At 31.1% G+C, this 19,995-nt stretch overlaps 4 protein-coding genes across 5 annotated transcripts; 3 read left to right on the top strand and 1 right to left on the bottom strand.

The window, feature by feature from the left end:
* Window positions 1-794: 794 nt before the first annotated feature.
* On the top strand, window positions 795-6,123 carry LOC123680355. Its single transcript, XM_045618202.1, has 2 exons — window positions 795-1,141; window positions 5,166-6,123. The coding sequence occupies exons 1-2, from the start codon at window positions 970-972 to the stop codon at window positions 5,390-5,392; spliced, it is 399 nt and encodes a 132-aa protein (XP_045474158.1). The 5' UTR covers window positions 795-969; the 3' UTR covers window positions 5,393-6,123.
* A 130-nt stretch (window positions 6,124-6,253) lies between these two features.
* On the bottom strand, window positions 6,254-9,521 carry LOC123680354. Of its 2 annotated transcripts, none has more exons than XM_045618201.1 (3): window positions 9,322-9,521; window positions 6,845-6,937; window positions 6,254-6,705 (listed from the first exon to the last, which is right to left on the bottom strand). In XM_045618201.1, exons 1-3 carry the CDS (start codon window positions 9,375-9,377, stop codon window positions 6,366-6,368), a joined length of 489 nt encoding a protein of 162 aa, XP_045474157.1. In that variant the 5' UTR covers window positions 9,378-9,521; the 3' UTR covers window positions 6,254-6,365. The 2 variants fall into 2 exon arrangements, with proteins under 2 accessions (XP_045474157.1, XP_045474156.1); XM_045618200.1 differs by lacking the exon at window positions 9,322-9,521 and adding an exon at window positions 7,074-7,459.
* Window positions 9,522-10,206: 685 nt separating this feature from the next.
* LOC123680356 lies at window positions 10,207-11,744 on the top strand. The gene is made up of 2 exons (XM_045618203.1): window positions 10,207-10,718; window positions 11,220-11,744. Exons 1-2 carry the CDS (start codon window positions 10,595-10,597, stop codon window positions 11,612-11,614), a joined length of 519 nt encoding a protein of 172 aa, XP_045474159.1. The 5' UTR covers window positions 10,207-10,594; the 3' UTR covers window positions 11,615-11,744.
* Window positions 11,745-14,877: 3,133 nt separating this feature from the next.
* On the top strand, window positions 14,878-17,723 carry LOC123680357. The gene is made up of 5 exons (XM_045618204.1): window positions 14,878-15,018; window positions 16,366-16,529; window positions 16,827-17,020; window positions 17,076-17,266; window positions 17,400-17,723. Exons 1-5 carry the CDS (start codon window positions 14,962-14,964, stop codon window positions 17,586-17,588), a joined length of 795 nt encoding a protein of 264 aa, XP_045474160.1. The 5' UTR covers window positions 14,878-14,961; the 3' UTR covers window positions 17,589-17,723.
* The last annotated feature ends 2,272 nt before the right edge of the window (window positions 17,724-19,995 follow it).

Here is a 19,995-nt window from a genome sequence, read left to right on the forward strand (position 1 = left end):
AATGCATCTTTTTAAAAAAAGTTGTTCACCACTTTTTTCATAATTTAATATTTAATGAGGAATTAATGAACCATAGTGTATATTTTGCTGTGTTTCCTGTAACAATTTCATCTCCTAAGGAGTTCCCAATACGCGACACCATGTCTAAAAAGGTTGAAATCACTATGAAATAATTTATTTGACAACCCAAATCACCATTTGAAATGTTATCACAATCAAAACTGTAGAACGCGAAATTTTGAGGTTCAGAAACTTTACTTTGCATTGCATTTCGATCAAATCGAAATATTCATAGCAAACTTCATCAAAACCAGACTAGTAGCATAGTATATAGCTTATACTATGCTAGTAGAGCTCGAGATACAGGAATTTCACGTATACTTACGAATTCTCAACGTGCACTACATATCTAGATAAGTTGAAATTTGAACCATCTACGACTGGATCAATTTTCATTAAAATCTGAGAAGAATTGCAGATATCGAAGCTGTTATAAGGATATGCAGACACACAGACAGACAGAAAGGTCAGAAATGCATTTTGCGTACGTAAATCTTCAAATCGAAGGACAAAAATTGTTTTCTTCCCAAAAGTAATCAAAAACCCCTCCCTCCATTGTAGAAGGAAAATAAGAATCTAACAGTTTCTCCTCTGATGGTCTTTCCACAGAATTGTGGCGAAGCAAGACCCACGTCTACGCCACTGCCGGCTCCGAATAGTACGGTGTCTTTTTGTCAGAAGGTAATTCATGCGGAAACTTAGATAATCTTTAACATTAGACTGGAATCATTACACGGTTCTGTGAAAACAGTAAATGACAAACTGAGTTATCTTTTTACGCGTTACAGTTTCAACGTAGAAGCACTGTGGTCCTGCTACGAAAACCACTCCTGCAGTTTCCGATTTTGACGACGAACATGGGGCTCAGACCCATAATCTGACCGTTTTTTGATTTCGATAGTGTCTAAGATGAACTTGTGCAAAATCCTGCAAGTGCTTGTGTTGATTCTTACATTTGTCTTGGTGCAGGATGCCCTATGTGGTGAAGGAGTTGGTGAAAAAACGGAGATTAGGACATCTTGGGAGAGCCGGCAGGATTCTGCCACGTGGTCTTTGGCAGCCAGGATTCCTATGACACCTGGTAAGGATTTGACTTCTGAAGAAGTCCGTTATTCCAAACTGAGCATAACTGTAATCTTCTAGTACTCTACTTATTTGCTTTAGTGCGTATAAAGTTTAATTTTCCATACTCTAGCTACGCATCGTTTAAGAAGAAAAATAATTAGCCTCTAGCCCAAAAAATGCACAATTTTTATTTACACCTGCTTCTCAAATAGCTTCAAGGATCTTTCCATTCAACAAATCCATTAAATATATTCGTATACAGAAGAAATTTTCTACAAATACAGAATGAAAATCTTCTTTAACTTTCCCTTCATCAGGTTATCCTTTTTTATTCTTTTTACTATACTGTACAAAATGTGTTCACTGTATTGAAGTATGGCAATCATCAACATGATGTCATTGATACCATGTAATTTTGAATCATTTGAATGAAATTTCATTCTTTAACGTATACCCTTATTCATTGATATTATGAATCCCTGTAAATTAATAGCAGGATTCTGGAACAAATGTTGAGTGTTCATTGTTTCGATTAGATATTCATTGGATAGAAAAACTTCTTTTATTAGATGTATATGAAGTCGTACATCATCATAACTAACAAAGTACATATCGAATAATGAACCAAACATTGTAATGATAAACATTTCATTGGTTAAATGGAAGTTATTCCTTGATACAATAAAAAAAATTCATCAATATGCTGAACGACTTTTCATTGCAATAAGATTTATGCTCATCGTTAAAAAAGGATGACTGAGTTCATTGATATGATGCACTTTTTCATTGAATTAATTAATGTACAGGGTGGGCAAATTTCGATGTTTTAGCACTACAACTTTTGAACCAGAGGAGATAGACAAAATCTGATACCCACTTCTCGATCTCTTTTTCTGAGAAACTAACAAGGGTAGTATTCATTTTTGGCCACCTTCTTTTGTTTTCGAGTTATAAGCGAAAATTGGAAAAATGGCGAAATCGAAAAATAGTTATATCTCCGTTAATACTCATGATAGAGCTCTGAATTTAAAACATTATACAGGCACTTTTTTACGTAGAATCCAGTGGCGTGCTCGTATTTTCAAAAGGGTTTTTAATTACGAAGCTATGACCCAAAGTTTTGTTTTTTTAAATGGGAACACTAGATTTTTGTGCCATTTTCTGAAAGCCTAATTTTTCCTGATTTCAAAAATATATAACATCGTATGATTCGGATCAATATAAATAATAGAAAATGGCCAAAAACCTCTTTTCACCTAAGAGTCTCAATATTTCTATGGTTTCAACTGTTGATGAACACAGAAAAATTGAGCTTCCTATAACAAGAGCAGTGTCATTCCGTCAATCTGATTATTTCTATGCTTTTCACTTATTTCTACGAAATTCGAATCTAGATATGTTTTATAAATTTTTTATCTAAAAATTGATTTGGAAATAACGGAGAAACCACAAGATCGAATTTTTCAATCGAAAGAGTTGTAATAAGATGCATGTATCAGGAGATTATTTACATAGGTCTCCAGAATCAATACGCACAAGTACCAATCCATTTTAAACAGCATATGAAACAATGCATATCTGATTGAACTCAACATTTTAATTACGAAGGGACAAACAAGAAATAATATTTTACCTAATAATGAGAACAATTGCACAATGCACAGTCGACACCTCTTCTCGATATTTCAATAGATGAATATTTGAAACTGTGTTCAAGCTACCTAGGAACCTTTTTCCAAGTTCGTTTATCTTTTCGAAACTATTTGAATAAAATAAATATAGATTCGAATTTTGTAGAAATAAGTGAAAAGCATAGAAATATTCAGATTGACGGAAGGACACTGCTCTTGTTATAGGAAGGCTCATCAACAGTTGAAACCATAGAAATATTGAGACTCTTAAGGAAAAAAAGGTTTTTGACCATTTTCTGTTATTCATTTTGATACGAATCATACGATGTTATATATTTTTGAAATCAGGAAAAATTAAGCTTTCAGAAAATGGCACAAAAATTTAGTGTTCCCATTTAAAAAAACATAACTTTGGGTCATAGCTTCGTAATTAAAAACCCTTTTGAAAATACGAGTACACCACTGGATTCTACGTAAAAAAGTGCCTGTATAATGTTTTAATTTCAGAGCTCTATCATCAGTATTAGCGGAGATATAAATGTTTTTCGATATCGCCATTTTTCCAATTTTCGCTTATAACTCGAAAACAAAAGAAGGTGGCCAAAAATGAATACTACCCTTGTTAGTTTCTCAGAAAAAGAGATCGAGAAGTGGGTATCAGATTTTGTCTATCTCCTCTGGTTCAAAAGTTGTAGTGCTAAAACATCGAAATTTGCCCACCCTGTACACTATTGGTTCAGTGTTGAAGAGCAAATATACCAATATATGCACAGCAAAACAGTAATATATTATTACTGACACAAAGGTACATCCTATCGAATAATGAACTGAACATTGTTTCAATGATCATTTCAATGGTTTAATGCAAGTTGTTTCTTGGCCACTGGAAGAATCTCATAAAAAAAACGACTTTTCATTATATTGATGTTTCTGAACAACGGTTGGAAAATGAGGACTAAATTCATCACTAAAATGAACTAAATGTATTCTGCTTTCTTATTTTCATTAATAGATTTTTGTAAAATTAATGAATACGTCAGTGGGTAATTTGAAAGTAAGTAAAATCCGGTGCTCGACAACCTTCTGATTCTAGTCCTCTTGAGGTAAATGATCGTCTAGCTTGTCCATTCCTTCAAATGTCTCATGTGAATTACTATTTCTTGGTTCAATTCAGGTGTGAAGGTGTTGAATCAACAGCATCATTACCTTTACGATTACTATCATTCAGTTTATGATTATTACCTACAATTAATTAATCTTCCATTGAATTTAATCAAAGAAACAGTAATCATTTATATTGTACGTGAGGAGGATAATCAAAATAAAGTGATTGAAATGAAACATTTAACATCGGTGTAGTTCTGCATAGTTGGAGATTGAATCTGTTGTTTTAACGCTTGATCATGACGTTCATCATATTCCCATCGACTCAATCAGCTGTAGGTCCAACGATAATTACAAATGATCCATGAAAACCACGCGATTTCACGATTCTCAACTTTTAGAACCGTGAAAACTAACAGAATCCGAACTGATGAAGATATCGACCTGAAATTGACAAATGGCTACGTTTGATTTCATGGTCTTACCACTATTCAAATATTTGCTACGTTAAAAAATAGGAGAATAAAGAAGACATCATTAAACTTAAACCTCTTTATTACCATATAGGGATTCACGGCTTGGCTTGATTTTCAAACTACTTGGCTTGAGCTTTACTTGATTTCAAGTCAAGTAGTAGTTTTTCAATCTCAAATCAAGTGTAATATTTATTTATCAAGTACTTGAATCATATCAAGCTACTTGATTTGAGCAACTTTATTGTTTAGTGTCACATCAATAAAAAAATGATGAAATGAGAAGAAACCTTGCAAAAAACACTTTCATTTATTGAACTTAATGAATAGAGGAACTGTAAATATCAATTTTTTTCAAATAGAAACATAAATTAAATCACTATAAATCATAACAAAATGAAAAATAATTAAAAAATAAAGTTTCTTGATATTGAGAAACCTCTAGGCTTGTTTGCTTTCATAATTTTCCATCCAGGATCTAAGACACATGTGGCATCTTATAGATTTGTCGCCAAACCTATTGCGGGTTTTTGTAGCAGTAAGAGCAGTTCTGGCAAATGGTCTTTCAACAGAAGCTGAAGATGCAGGCGTTGATAAAAAATCCTTGGGCATTTTGAGGAAATATATGGAAGCCCTACCAATGTAAAGCCAAACTGTTCTGCTTGCACCTTTGAAAACACCCTCACTATCTACTTTTGCTGTTCCTTGATTTTGATTTGATGGAAAAGCTTCAATATCAAATGGAAAAAAGAACTGAGGAACAGAAGTTATTGATAAATTTCTAGCTACAAGACATAACATAATATTTTTTTCATTCCTTTTTTCATTTCAGAATTCGACCCTCTAAAAGATGAAGGAAGGGGAAGGAAAAAAAGGCTGAGGAAAAAACTCGAGAAATTTTTGCTACCATTACTTCTAGCGTATAAGTTGAAATTTTTCACCCTCATTCCTGTTATGATTGGGGGACTGCTGCTGCTTACTGGAGCAACAGGATTGGCTGGATTTTTCTTTGCTCTGTTTGCAGCAGTGATGGGTCTCAAGAGTCATCATGACCACTAAAAAGATAAATTTCCGGTAATTGACAATATGTAGTTAGAATGATCACGGAATCTACCTCAATACATAATATTTGTGTATTTTTGATGGTATTCATTTCGCGAAAACTTTCAACGAATTTCAAACAGTTCAATTGTAATATCATACATCATAATTGAGTTGGAAGTTTCATAATGAAGAGCAGAATTTGTATAATTTCATTAAAGAGGATAATAATTATTAATATATCAAATTGTTGTCAGGATAAAATACATTAAAATTTTTGGTAATGAATAATAATAATGATGACAATTACAATACATTTCTCAATCTGTTTCAGTCATAATTTACCATATGAATGTGAATCTAATATTTCATCGAATTCCATGTAATAATATTATTTATGTATTTATTCTAGATATTAATTTTTTACTTATATAGAATAGATTTTATCTTTTATTTCATTGTATTGTACAATTTAAAACATCTGCAAGAAATTTAAACCAATAAGTGTGTTTATTTCATTGATTATTTTCGAGGAAGTTGTTCTGTATAGAATTGAATAGTTATGGATCGAAGAGCAAAGTCTTAATCACTCCACTTTCAAATTCACAAAATTCTATTTTTCGATGAGCAATGAAATGTCCATGAAAATAATAGTTTATTTAGTGATTTAGTTTTCATTTCATCAATTGATTTTTGTCCCGTCGAATAGTGGCACCTTTCTATTGAATATTCATTCATAAATGTTGGAATTTTTGAAGACAACATGTTTATAAATTTATTGTTTTATGCAAGATATTTCGAGTTGTTTGGACGCGAACTACCTGAAATCCAATTAAAAAAAAGTGAATAAATGAAAATAAGGTATATAATTAAACATGATTGGAAAATTAGAATTTTTCACTATGTCAGACACAAAGTTTTGTTTTATTTTCTAATAATTTCTACACTAATGGTTTTAATATGGCATCGTCATTTTATCAATCGGAGTCAGTCATTGTTGACTTTCATCAACTTCATCCACTGGAGGTAAACTTGGGTACCACCACCACCTATATTCTTCATATTCTGTCTCAAGACTAGGATTAGTTTCTTGCATATTTTCAATTGTTTCATTCGGTAATAATTCTTTCTGAGATGACTGAGAAGAGTTGCTTGGGTACCACCTAAATTCTTCACATTCTGTCTCAAGACTAGGATTAGTTTCTTGCTTATTTTCAATTGTTTCATTCGGTAATGATTTTTCCTGAGATGACTTAGAGTCACTTTCAGCTTGCCTTTTAGCTTTGCATTTTTCCCTAAATTTTTTAAGACGCTCAGCATTACGCTTTCTCCTGAAAAATTAATGGAAATTAATCATAACAATTTATATATTAGTAAAAATTTTACAATAATAAGAATTGATATAACTTTCTATTATTATTAGTTAATAACCAAAACGGGAAAAAGTATTCAGGTAATCTTTGTAACTACCTGATACTATGTATTTCTTCGTTCGTGAGTTCTTTCTCTTGCCTCGTTCGATCATCTTTTTGACGTTGAGCATTTGATCTTCTTTTTGTCTTTCTGTAATGCATGTGAATAGTAAACAGAAAACACTGGAATCACATGTAGGTAAGTATTCAAAACTTTTGTAAACAGTAAGATACTTATATTAAATTATATAACTAATATAATAACCATATATATTTATATAACTCACTTCTCTGCATTTGCATCACTGGTACCTGCTACAGGTTTTGTTTCTTTACTTTCCATATTAAAATAGCAATAAGGACAAAATAGTATAAATTCAAACAAAAAACGAATTAAAATAACATTTACACTCGTTTGAAGCTCAAGTCTCACAAAAAACACTAAGAACTACTTTCTATTTTGATTATTCTCTAAATGCTTAATACATCTAGCACTAATTAATTCGATATGAAAATAATAATTGAATAGAAATAATGATTTGAAAATCACTTTGATTTCAATTCCAGGATATTTGAGAGTAATGAAAAACGAAAACAAGAGATAAAAGTATTCTATTGATATCCTACATAAAGACAACTCATCACATACTTAGCAGCACAAGCAATACCTAGAAATGATGGAAAAACCGTTTCAATGACAACGTTTTCAGTGTCATACGATAATACCAGCGTTGCCAAATGTAAATATCACATCATAACTATTTTCCACTACAATAATTGTATTTCAATTATTTCAAAACAAACCATATATATATTATTTATTTTTATAATTTAATTATGAGTCATTTGGAATCGTAACTTATATGAAAGAGCCATAAATTAGAATAGCACAAAAATCTAATTTTACGTGAATTTTAATCAGTAGTTACAGAGAAGAAATATTGTTTCTCTATTTCAGTAACGTAATGAGTTCATTACAGTTCTAAGAACAGTGCTGTAATGAACTTATTACAGCATCGTTTTCAGGTATATTTGTGTTTTGTGGTTGTCTATATATACTGACTGACCAATCCTATCAAATTTCAACAAACGTCAATAATTGTCAATATAATATACATAATTTGGATATAGTGAAATGATTTGCAACATTATTCGGAATTTCTCTTAGTTCTGGTGGTGTTTAATCGATTTCGTCAGACATTATTCACGAATTTAAAGCGTATTTGTAAATTATTTCAAAATTCGAAACGTACGATTCATATTCAAATTCCGTAATCTGTCAATTTTCATAACAGTCACAGCAACTGCCAAGATACAATATAAAAGTCACTAGGATATATAATCTGAATTTTTCATTGAATTTCGACAATATTTCACAAAACTTGACTGAAATAGAGAAAATATCGTCTAATACTCGTTGCAGAAGGCAATTCCAACACTCATTTCGCATTCGTGTCGGAATAGGAGACCATTCTGCAACTTGTTTTAGAATATATTATTATTTCATTTATTATTAAAAGAAAATCGTAGTTATGGATCGAAGAGCAAGGTCTTAATCACTTCACTTTCAAATTCACAAAATTCTATTTTTCGATGAGCAACGAAATGTCGATGAAAATAATAGTTTATTTAGTGATTTAGTTCTCATTTCAATAATTGTTTTTTGTCTCGTCGAATAGTGGCACCTTTTAATTAAATATTCATTGATAAATGTTGGAATTTTTGAAGATAACATGTTTATAAATTTCTTATTTTATGCAAGATATTTCGAATGGTTTGGACGCAAACTACCTGAAATCCAATTAAAAAAAAGTGAATAAATGAAAATAAGGTATATAATTAAACATGAATGGAAAATTAGAATTTTCACTATGTCAGACACAAAGTTTTGTTTTATTTTCTAATAATTTCTACACTAATGGTTTTAATATGGCATCATCATTTTATCAATCGGAGTCAGTCATTGTTGACCATTCATCATCTTCATCCATTGAAGGTAAACTTGGGCAACACGTTAATTATTCGCATTCTCTCTCAAGACTAGGATTAGTTTCTTGCATATTATCAATTGTTTCATTCGGTAATAATTCTTCCTGAGATGACTGAGATGACTGAGATTCAGCTTGCCCTCTAGCTAATTTGCGTTTTTCCCTAAATTTTCTAACACGCTCAGCATTGAGCTTTTTCCTGAAAAATTAATAAAAATTAATCATAACAATTTATATATTGGTAAAAATGAATATATCGCTTTTACAATAATGAGAATTCATATAACTTTATATTATTATCAGGTAATAACCAAAACAGGAAAAAAAGAATTCAGATAATCTTTGTAATTTTCATCTACCTGTTACTAATTATTTCTTCGTTCGTGAGTTCTTTCTTTTGTCTCGTTCGGTAGTCTTTTTGACGTTGAGCATTTGATCTTCTTTTTTTCTTTCTGTAATGCATGTAAATACATCACATGTAGGTATTTCAAACTTTTTTAAATATTAAAATACTTGTACTGAACTCATATATGATTCATTAACTCACTTCTCTGCATTTGCATCACTTGTACCTGCTACAGGTTCTGTTTCTTTACTTTCCATATTGAAATAGGAGAAAGGACAAAATAATATAAATTCAAACAAAAAATGAATTAAAATAACATTTACACTCGTTCAAAGCCCAAGTCTCACAAAAAAACACAAACACAAAAAACTACTTTCTATTTATCTATATTCTTCTCTAAATCCTAAATAAATCTAACACTAATTAATTTGATATGGAAATAATAATTTGATATGAAAAATAATTGTTTAAAAATCACTTTGATTTCGATTCCAGGATATTTAAAAGTGATAAAAAACGCAAACAAGGGTTAAAAGTATTCTATTGATATCCTACATAAAGACAAATCATCACATACATAGCAGCACAAACAATACCTAGAAATGATGGAAAAACCGTTTCAATGACAACGTTTTTAGTGTCATACGATAATACCAGCGTTGCCAAATGTAAATATCACATCATAACTATTTTCCACTACAATAATTGTATTTCAATTATTTCAATACAAATCAAGAATAATTTTATAATTATATTTTTGGATTTATTTATATAATTTAATTATGAGTCATCTGGAATCGCAGGTTATGTAAAAGAGTTATATATTAGTAGTACAAACATCTAATTTTAAAGAAACACTACAGGAATCTTAATCAGTAGTTACAAAAAAAAATTTTTTGTTTTCTTTATTGTTGTGCTAGAATCCCGATTCTTGCGTAAACACACAGGATGGGTATCTGATATAACGCTTTTTCTTACGTGATTATTTCTGACAATTTACTTCTTCCACAATCCGCGTTAAGAAAATTCCAAAAATTGAGTAATAAGTATTACAAATAGATTTATAATAATATTAACCGTCGTTAGTTTAGCTAAAGCTATTGTTACACTTTTACCTAATGTTTTACATGTAATGTTACTTATATTACAGTAAATATAATTCGAATAGTATATTATGCATTCTGCAAGTCATGGCCTTTAAAAATAGTTTTAGAGATTCAAGGTATCCCTGAAGAAGCCGTCATTCACTTCTATTCCTTGAATTAGACTTTCATTGCATTCATCGTACTAGAAAATTGGCTACTAGATAGTAATAACTGATTGCCCTTGTTTTCCTGTTAAATACAAAGTTGTTTTCAATGTTATGCCTGAGCTATATCAGAACAACCTCAATTGAGCAAATGATTGGATAAAATACTTCAGTTTCAATTGCATCCCTTTTATTGAATTGTCAGTAGAGTGACTACACTTTAGCATGAAGCACATTGTGTTAATTTCTAGTGTTTTTATTTTTTTCATTTTGGTCGCGCCTAGTTTTTCATTTGTTTTATTGGATCATGTCAGGATGGAAAATCAGACCTATGGATTTCAGGGAAGATGTGAGTATGGTTTATACATTTATTATTTTATTTTGATCCTTCGAATTCGAATTTATCTGCAGAAAACGAATGAAAAACATTGATTGTCGAATATTGGTTTGATTTGGTCTTTATCTACTTAGTGAAAATTTATTTTAAATAGTAAATTAAATGACAGTTATTCCATTTTCACTTTGATGTTTTTGATTAATTCTTCAAGAACAACAACGATGCCTATCAAAAAATCAAATCAAAAAATAAAAAAATCTGAAATCTGCTAACTGATATTAATTCATAGATATAAAAAGGGAAAATAGAATAACTGTCATATATCATAATTTCGATTCGATTTTCGATATTAGAATTTAAAAGAGCTTCTGAGAGCTTGATCATTGTCCATCCTTAAAATTTCAAATTTCTAATTTTTAATTTTGAGAAACTGAAAATGCATAACGGTGTGACCACCCATCCACATGATGAACCCGTCCGATGCTGCTTCAACTTCAAACCTTTTTTTTTTAGCTTTTGGTGATCCTCGAGAGAAAAAGCACAAACTTCATCTCATGCTCCCCCTCATAATCACTGCTTTGATGATAAAATCCATTATATTTCCAATGATTATCAAAGCAATGGCTGTAATGACTAGTGTAGCTGTTTTACTAAGTCTCAAGAGTTTGATCATATCTTCAATCATAGGATATGCCAAACTAGCACAGAGCTACACAGCACCAAATGTGAAAATCGTATATGTCGACAAAAAACCATTGGTTAAACAAGGTTGGTCACCGCCTGAGGAATACATAGTTCCACCCATTTTCAGATCAAAGTTTTCGTACGTTCCACGAACTGAAGGTGTAGACTTGGATTATGATGGACCAAAAGTTATTGATCACTATCATAGTTTTGTAGATAAGTAATTGAGTTTTTTCATTATTGTTCAAGTTCTAAAATAGATTTGCTTATAGTTACTCAATAAATCTATACCTATATCATGAGTATCTTATACGATAATATCTGCTGTTTTTTTGAGGTATATGAATATGACATTTTATCACGATTGCAGATTGTTTTTTTTTCCTGGTTTGGTGAGGCATATATTGAAAAGGAGTTCAAATATATTTTAATCTCAGAGTAATAAACATAGATAGAGGAAGCATATGTCATTTTCAGTAAACAAATTTTGTCCCCCACATGAACAATCAAATTTGAAATGAAGCGCGCGGAAATAAAAACATATTAGTGATACGATATTTCACTCAATTCGCGAGTTTCTCCACAAAGAAGGTACTTCTTATGTCTCATAGTAAATGAACGTTTCATATTGACTCGAAATATATTGAAATAAATACCTAAATATATCAGAAATTCAGAAAACAAACTTCAAGCGAGCCAAACGACGTGAAACAACCGATGACACTAGGAGAGCAAAAGTTCCCAAACCTTAGATTTCAGCAGGTAGATACAGAAAATAATAAATATTCTGCATACTATAAATTCGACAATTAGGAAAAACATCGGATTCCAAATATTCAAATTTGCATATTTAATCGGAAATCACTCAAATAAATATATTTCATATATAAAAATTGCATATACTCGCTGTATCTTTGTTTATTACTCTATGATTATAATATAGGTTATAGAAGTAGAGTTATATTTTAAGAAGCAAATAATCCATCCGTTTAGGGGGATAAGTTTAATCGGGTATTAGTTAATTTGATGTGCATTGCAACAGAAACGGAAGATTTAACTCGAGTTAAAAAAAATCTTCCAATGAAGAATCTTTCAATCGTGCGTAAAAAAATTAATCGTTTTTTTCTAAAATCGATGCCACTTCACAAAGGGCGGTAGGGCATGTAAAGTTTCAATATTGCTTCGAAAACTAATTGGGATTACAAATATGTGTTCCACTGAAAACGTTTGGCATTTAACAGTAATTAGTTTAGAATGCAAAATCGTAGGAATTTTCTGAGTGTAAACATAGGCTTCCAAATCAGTCGAAAGCGTTTTTCGTCTTTGTGAAATACATCATGATTTTATCCCTCTTCAATGGGGGTAATAGGAAATTCTGTTTATACTGGTTGGGCTGCCATGTGTTATTTATTATACAGGCAGATTAGTGAAGGTGGTTTGGGGATGTTTATAGCAGGGAGTGTTGACATACGCAGCGGGGCAGAACAACCTAATGTTGTTTTTAAGAATCGAAGATGAAATATGAGAAGGCGGTCAGCAAACTGGACTAAATTACCGCACCTCAAATAGAGGCGCCTAAAACGGTTGCTTCATACTGTTTCACCCCTAGCATTGGCCTTGACTACAAAAATACTTAAGTAATGGGCTTCGAGTTGATGGAGCTTAACTGCCGTACCTAACTTTAACTTTTCTGACATAATATGCTAATATCCCATCCCACTTTAAATCTCAATACCATAGGTCTCTTCCAATAACAAATAAATCATTTTCGAATTTGACCAATAGGCGCTTTAACACCCAAAATCTCAAGTTTACGGTTTTCGAACCTTTCGAAGTATCGATATCTGTCTTCAATTTTCCATAGTTCTGGTTGCACTATCAACATGAAATTTCACACAACGCTTGAGATTTTCATTTTAAATCTTGACTCAAATTTTCATCACGATTGAATCGGTAGTTTTGAAATAAACAGGAGCACATTTCGAACTACCATCGATACTAAATATTTTTCGTTTTTTGGTATTTTAGTTGAAGAGTTATTGTGTTTAGATACAGCCGGCCGAACAGAATAGAATTCAAGAACTATCTTTACATGTAATCAAAAAAATTGTATGTTCATCATTGGAGCGCATACGGGTAAAGATCTCTTTTGAAAAGAAGGCACGTCACTGAAATATTTCGAACTAAACACATTTTTGAATTTCTCATTCAACTTGTGACAAAAATCTGTCATACCTCTTTTCCGTATGGATGCTGTTTGTATGTAAAAATAAATCACAACAAATTGTCTAATTTCAAAAATTCATATAAAATGAATGTAACAAGTTTGAGTGATACCGTATTTAAGCAGAACAATAGTTATTTATTCACATATAAAAAAAAAATACAAATTATAAATAAAATACAGTATTTATGCAAGTCTTGGAAATCTAAATTTTAAATTCGAAATACAAAGTGATATTTTTAACCTGAACACTTCAAATTCATTAATATCTCTCTGACAGGACACCCACCTAAGTCAATAATATCCCAAGTTTCAATAAATTCCGCCGTTCCATGAATATGAGAACTCACCCTGTAGCTTCCTGAGTAAACGCAGAAATTAATTTTCTCTAATTCTGTGGTTATTCCGTTCATTCTTCCACATCTTGTAGAACAAAATCGTGCGAGAATATATCAGAAATGCACAGTTTTCATGGTTATATTTTATTATTCTATGTTGGTACTCCGAACTTTCCGCCACGGCTTTATCTGTCAATTCATCAATTTGCCTCAAAGAAATCAGTTCTGCCAACCAACATTTTTCAATGCAAAAATCACTAAAATATATTTATGGAAATATTTCATTAATTTCAATGAAAATGCAATGAATAAGAGAAAATAATGTATAATACTTGTACAGAAGGCTCATTCTACCACTCGTTCATTCCAAAACTCGCCACTTCGTGGCTCGTTTTTGAATTTTGAACTCGTGGAAGAATATCAATGCCTTCTGCACTTGTATTATAAATAACTATTTTATAGCAATTTTTTATAGTCAATACGTACTTCCCTAGTCTTAATCTACCTCTGATTAGTGTCCCAGGACACCCTCTATAGCACAGTGTAATTATTTTTTTATTCAGAATCACAACCTGACGCACTTATCAACTAACACCCAGTATTCACAAATGAAATGGAGTTTATTCAATTTATTCATGTGAAATTATCGTAGTACTGTGAAAAATGAAGTAACTCAAGATCGGAGTACCTGCTATCAGGAAGAAGTTGGCCTTACTTCCTGTAATCCTCCTACAACCTAGAGTAACGATCGGTCCAAAACACAAAAATGAGTAACATTTCCTGAAAATGGTACCTGTTATGCGTGAGTAACTTTTATTTTCAGTAGGTCAGGTGCCAATAATATGGGCTAAATCAATGTTTCTTGTATATTCTTCAAATAAAGCACCTCCCTTTCATTGTTTGACTCATAAAATTCCGTCTTATGTTTGTCTTCGTATAGTATAAAAGTTTCTGTAGATGTTTTGAGAAAATAGTTATAGGAATCTTTCGAAGGTGCCACAGTCTCAAGATGCAGTTCAAGTGTTTTAGTGTTTTGGTGATTTTGATCGCTATTGGATCGATTAAGGTAAGCTTTGTACTGATTTCAATTGAAAAACCAACAGTTTCTCAGAATTCTAGAACTTCATAAGAAATTGAGACATTTTTCAATTCAATTTATTCATCAAAAATTGTGTACAATACTTATAATCAATTTGGCAGAAGTATGCAGACTAAGCAGTATTGTATACCACACTCTGCAAAACCTAAAAAATAAAATTCTCCCTGAAATTTTACATTATCCTACTCTAAATTCAATATCCACAATCAAAAGAAGGATAAGTATCGACATTTGTTATGTAAAACTGCTCTAAACTTATGCCAAATAAGGATTCACGGCTTGGCTTGATATCAAGCTCCCTCGCTCAAGTTTGACTTGAAATCAACTCAAGTTGTAGTTTTTCAATGTCAAGTATTTATTATTATTATATATTAAGTACTTGACATTGAAAAATTAATGCTCGACTTGAAATTGAGTTGATTTTATGTCAAACTCAAGCTATAAGTAGCTTGAATATCAAGTCAAGCCGTGAATCCCTGATACGAAATCAGTGCGATGTATGATTTCAGATTAAATCAATGTTTCTTCTTCTTCTCCAATTGATTGTATCGGTTATTTCACTTGTGAGTGATTTATAAAATTTAGGGCCGTAATAAAAATAGACTTTTTTGTGTCTTTGAATTCAAGAACAACAATGTTTCTGTTTTAAACCTGTCATGTCAAGATAGCATGCTCGACTATATTATAATAATCAAACTATTTTTCTCATTGAAATATTGTCTTTGGATATAGTTGTTGTTTGATTATAAAGAAATGCAAGAGATTATTCATACAAGGTGTTTCTTAACTACAATACGAAACTTCAATTGAAAAATACAAAAAAGTCAATGGCGTTCTTATTTTCTCTATTGTTGAGTCTGGTGCCTAATGAGACGACACTGGACTCAAAAATTTCAATCTAGTTATGGTTAAATAGAAGATATTTTATAAATACCGTTTTTTTTCAAACTTCAAGTCCTGTATCTCAGAAATTAAGCAACTCCGGACAGATGTTCTGATGGCACGTTCTTTTTTAACTTCCCAATGAATCACACTCTCAAATTCCTCACCGTAGTTAAACCTCAACTCTATCTCAGAAACGAAGCAACATCGGAATTATATTCATAGGAAAAAATTTTTAACGGTCTTAACAAATCACCCTTTGAAGATTCATACTGTAGTTAGGAAACAACCTGTATATCAAATACTATCGTGGGAATATTTTGTCAAAACAAAAATTATTTCAATCTCAAACTCAATATCAATCATTTTCAATTCCTGACTTTCACTTATTCGTGAATGTCCAAATAAACTTCATGTATATTTTGTATACAGGCTGAGTTTCCTATCAGAAGTGTCCTAAAGAGTTTTCAAAAATGTTTCGACAAAGGAGGATTCAACGGTGTAGTCAATTGTGCTGGACTCAGAACACTGAACATGATGAGAAGTTTATCTCATAAAAACACTCTGGAGGTTCTACCAGGGATAGTTCTTCAAAGGTAATAAAAAACCATAATTATATATAATTTTCTAACTAAGTATTATGAGTGCTATGAAATTTGAAACGAGAACTAGTTTTTATTTAATGGCATAGTTCAAAAAAGCACAATAGAAATATTTATCATATCAATTATTATAAGCGCTTCCACCATTTTGTATCAACCAATAATGTCGAAAATGAAGTCAAACTTGAAATCTATTCAAAGTCCAAAAAGTTTTGTACTTTCTTGATGAAATCTTCATTAGATTACAATTCCACAGTTTTCATAACAAAATGATTTTTTCATATCTAAAAGAGATGGACCGACTGATATCCCCAATAAAATAATGGATGAAGATTTACCCATAAATCCTGTGAATCGTTCTGAGAAAATCCTGGAACTCCTTGGAGATGAAACGATGAAATTAATCTCACAAAGGACTCTCACAGTCAAACTACCTAAAATAAATTCGGAGGAAATATCTAGAGCATTGAAAGAAGGAGAAGAAGGTAAGAAAAAATAAAAAATAATTGATTATAATCATCAGAATAAATTCATTTGAAGGAAGAGGAAGAAAGAAAAATCGTTTTGGTAATTTTGGTGGAATGATTGGTCCAATTATGATCAGCATGGCTGCAAAGCTGTTTGCATTGATTGGAGGTGTTGGTCTTTTGTCTGCTAAGGCTATAGTTGTTGCCAAGTTGGCTCTACTGATCTCTGTAATCCTGTTGGCCCAAAACTACTTGTCGAATAGGGTGAGTTGATGAATTAATGGAAAACTCGAATTAGCATTCATTTAAACAAATAAAAATAGGTAGACTAAATTATAAAGGGTATAATAAAAAATGTTATGGATATTGAGGATGTAATTTCTGTTATTTTCTTCAGGGCACAAATTATCTGCCATACTACGGTGGAAATTCCTACTACCCATCTGTTACATATGGAACAAATAATCTAGGAGGTTGGAATCCCCAGTATCCTTATGCTAGATCTCTTGAAGTGAATGGTGGTAGCACTGAAAGTTATGAAGGAGAACAATTGGCTTATAAAGGATACACTTCAATCCCACAATAGGATACGAAGATATTATATTTTCAACATGACATTTTAAGGTCTCTGTGAGACCTTATTATTCCACGAATTATTTATTTATTTATTCTTGTAGGTACTTCTGTTATTGAAAATTCAATATAATTTTATATGTTTTTATTTGTGTTTCTTTTTGTTCTGTATGTGATTCGAAAGCGAAGGAATCATTTGAATCATTCACATTTTTTTACTTTTACTATTTTGTTTTTTCAAACTCAGTTCAGCTTTTCAATTTTTTTTCTTAACTTACATAACTTCACAAATAATGTACCTAGTAGTCGATAATTCGGTTATTAGGATAAATATCAGGTGAATTAAAGTAAAGCTTATATCATCCACACAAGTACCAATTTCATATTGCGAAAAAAAATTGTAAATTAAATATCTCGTTAGCTTATTAAATTTTCATCGGTGAAAATTCTCTATACCTACCGATAAATGAAGTGTTCAGCATAATGAACTGAGAATATTCAAAGAATTTCAATGGCATTTCCTATCTTCCTTGATGGTTATCTGAATTTGAATACGTAATGGACTGAAGTGGGAATGTAACAATCTAGTTACCTACTTACATTCCGAACTGTATTATTTATCACCTCCTGCTGTAATTCTAGTCTTCTAACGATAGGTGGCAATGATGGTTCAGTTTGAGTACCTAGTCTGCAGAAACTAGAGTGAACCGATTCTTTGAATACCAGTTCAAGGTCATAGCGTTTACATTCCGAAGAAAGTTTTAACACTTATTGATGGGCAATAATATTATGTCTAAAAAGGACGAGGAATCGATTAATGAAATGCAAAATATAGATACTAATAATCTTATTATAAAAATAGAATTTCAGGAATTACTTCAAGTCTCGCAAATTCTCTAATATTTCTCTTTTCGAATAAAAAAAAAACCTCGGGATGGTAATTTGGAATTTGGAAAGATAAAAAGTCAGCCGGTGTCATATCAGGATAATACAGTGGCTGTTCGATAATATTTGTTGAATTCTTTGGACGAAAATTCTTCGTGATATGTCCGAGCACTAAAAATGAATGGATCTGAACATGAAAGCGTATGAGAAGGAAGAAACGTTCTATGAAAGAATTCGTCTGGTAGTCTTCGAAAATTTTCCTGGATGAGAATAATCTAAAAGAATTTCAAAGGAAAATTATTGAAAGAAATCAATACTTATGCCAACAATATTCCATCACCAAAATCACCAAATAGATTCCGACCAATTGAAATCCTAATAAGTATCGAATGAGAACTCTTTGTTGATCAATTTTGGTTGATTATTTCTTATGATAAACCTTTGGAATGGTTCGAAAAAAATTAATTTTAACAACCCCTTGAATTTTAACTTTTTAGGTTTTTAAAAATGAAAAATTCAAAAATTAAATAAAAAATATTGTCGGTACGTCATCCAAAACTATTCTCAGAAAACTTGAGAGCTTCTGGCACGAAATTCGGTACAAAATCGTATACTATACCACATTGATCCTTCTAGCTCTAGTACACGATACATGATTTTTAAAAGTAGAAAACCATGGGAACCAATTAAAAAATAAATTATTTTTCAGGATTTTGAGAAAACATAATGACAAAATGGATATTTTACATTACTACAAAGATACTGCAAAAAATATTTTTCAATGCAGTCCTAGCACTGAATTTTAGAAAATTTCATTCGGACCCAATTTTTTCTACAATTTCACATTGAAATTTTTTTCATCACGTGTCGCGATACTCTGCGTTGAATGAAAAGAAATAAACCATAGTGTGAAAGAAGCATTGTTTTTTTTCTTTTTTGACATCTGGTATACTTTTAATTTTACAATACATTCCATGTCATTTTACTTGTCAGCTCAAGAAAGTTTTTACATAAATATACAATTATTTATTTTGAACAAGAGATTTTTTCAGGAAAAATAATGATAAATTCAGATATACAGGCTATTCCAATGCATAAGAGGTTTCATTTTGAATAGTTCGCCATCTGGGCAGCTGTCACTCTTGGAACTGTCATCTTTTGACATTTGACAAGTGAAAATATTAAAATATACCTACTTGTTTTTTTTATATCAAAATGAAACCCCTTATTGGAAAATCCTTTATAAGAAAACAAATAAGAAGAAAAACAAATTAATAAGAATATGGAGTAAGGCAGATTTCACAGTTAGACGAAAATCATTAACAAAAAAAAAACAGAAATAAGGTAGGTAATAATAACAATGAAGAGAAAATCAAAAGAACATGCAGAAAAATATCAATATCAAGAAAAAATGTTAAACAAGATATAGGAGATTGGATATATGTGTGTACAATATAAATAATTGTTTGTTAACTTGCGTCTTCAGTCTTCATTGCCTACTTCAAAATTCATTTTTGCCAAAAATTTAACTTACG

The sequence above is a fragment of the Harmonia axyridis genome, chromosome 5, assembly GCF_914767665.1.
Source record: "Harmonia axyridis chromosome 5, icHarAxyr1.1, whole genome shotgun sequence".
Taxonomy (NCBI): Eukaryota; Metazoa; Arthropoda; class Insecta; order Coleoptera; family Coccinellidae; genus Harmonia; species Harmonia axyridis.

Excerpts from the sequence above, each read along its gene's own strand:
- LOC123680355 (XM_045618202.1), top strand. The coding sequence starts at position 970 with ATGAACTTGTGCAAAATCCTGCAAGTGCTTGTGTTGATTCTTACATTT. Across the intron at positions 1,142-5,165 it reads CAGGATTCCTATGACACCTG|AATTCGACCCTCTAAAAGAT; the intron begins GTAAGGATTTGA and ends TTTTCATTTCAG.
- LOC123680354 (XM_045618201.1), bottom strand. The coding sequence starts at position 9,377 with ATGGAAAGTAAAGAAACAGAACCTGTAGCAGGTACAAGTGATGCAAAT. Across the intron at positions 6,938-9,321 it reads AGTGATGCAAATGCAGAGAA|AAAGACAAAAAGAAGATCAA; the intron begins GTGAGTTAATGA and ends CATGCATTACAG. Across the intron at positions 6,706-6,844 it reads GAAGAAATACATAGTATCAG|GAGAAAGCGTAATGCTGAGC; the intron begins GTAGTTACAAAG and ends TTAATTTTTCAG.
- LOC123680356 (XM_045618203.1), top strand. The coding sequence starts at position 10,595 with ATGAAGCACATTGTGTTAATTTCTAGTGTTTTTATTTTTTTCATTTTG. Across the intron at positions 10,719-11,219 it reads CTATGGATTTCAGGGAAGAT|CTTTTGGTGATCCTCGAGAG; the intron begins GTGAGTATGGTT and ends TTTTTTTTTTAG.
- LOC123680357 (XM_045618204.1), top strand. The coding sequence starts at position 14,962 with ATGCAGTTCAAGTGTTTTAGTGTTTTGGTGATTTTGATCGCTATTGGA. Across the intron at positions 16,530-16,826 it reads CCAGGGATAGTTCTTCAAAG|AGATGGACCGACTGATATCC; the intron begins GTAATAAAAAAC and ends CATATCTAAAAG. Across the intron at positions 17,021-17,075 it reads ATTGAAAGAAGGAGAAGAAG|GAAGAGGAAGAAAGAAAAAT; the intron begins GTAAGAAAAAAT and ends ATTCATTTGAAG.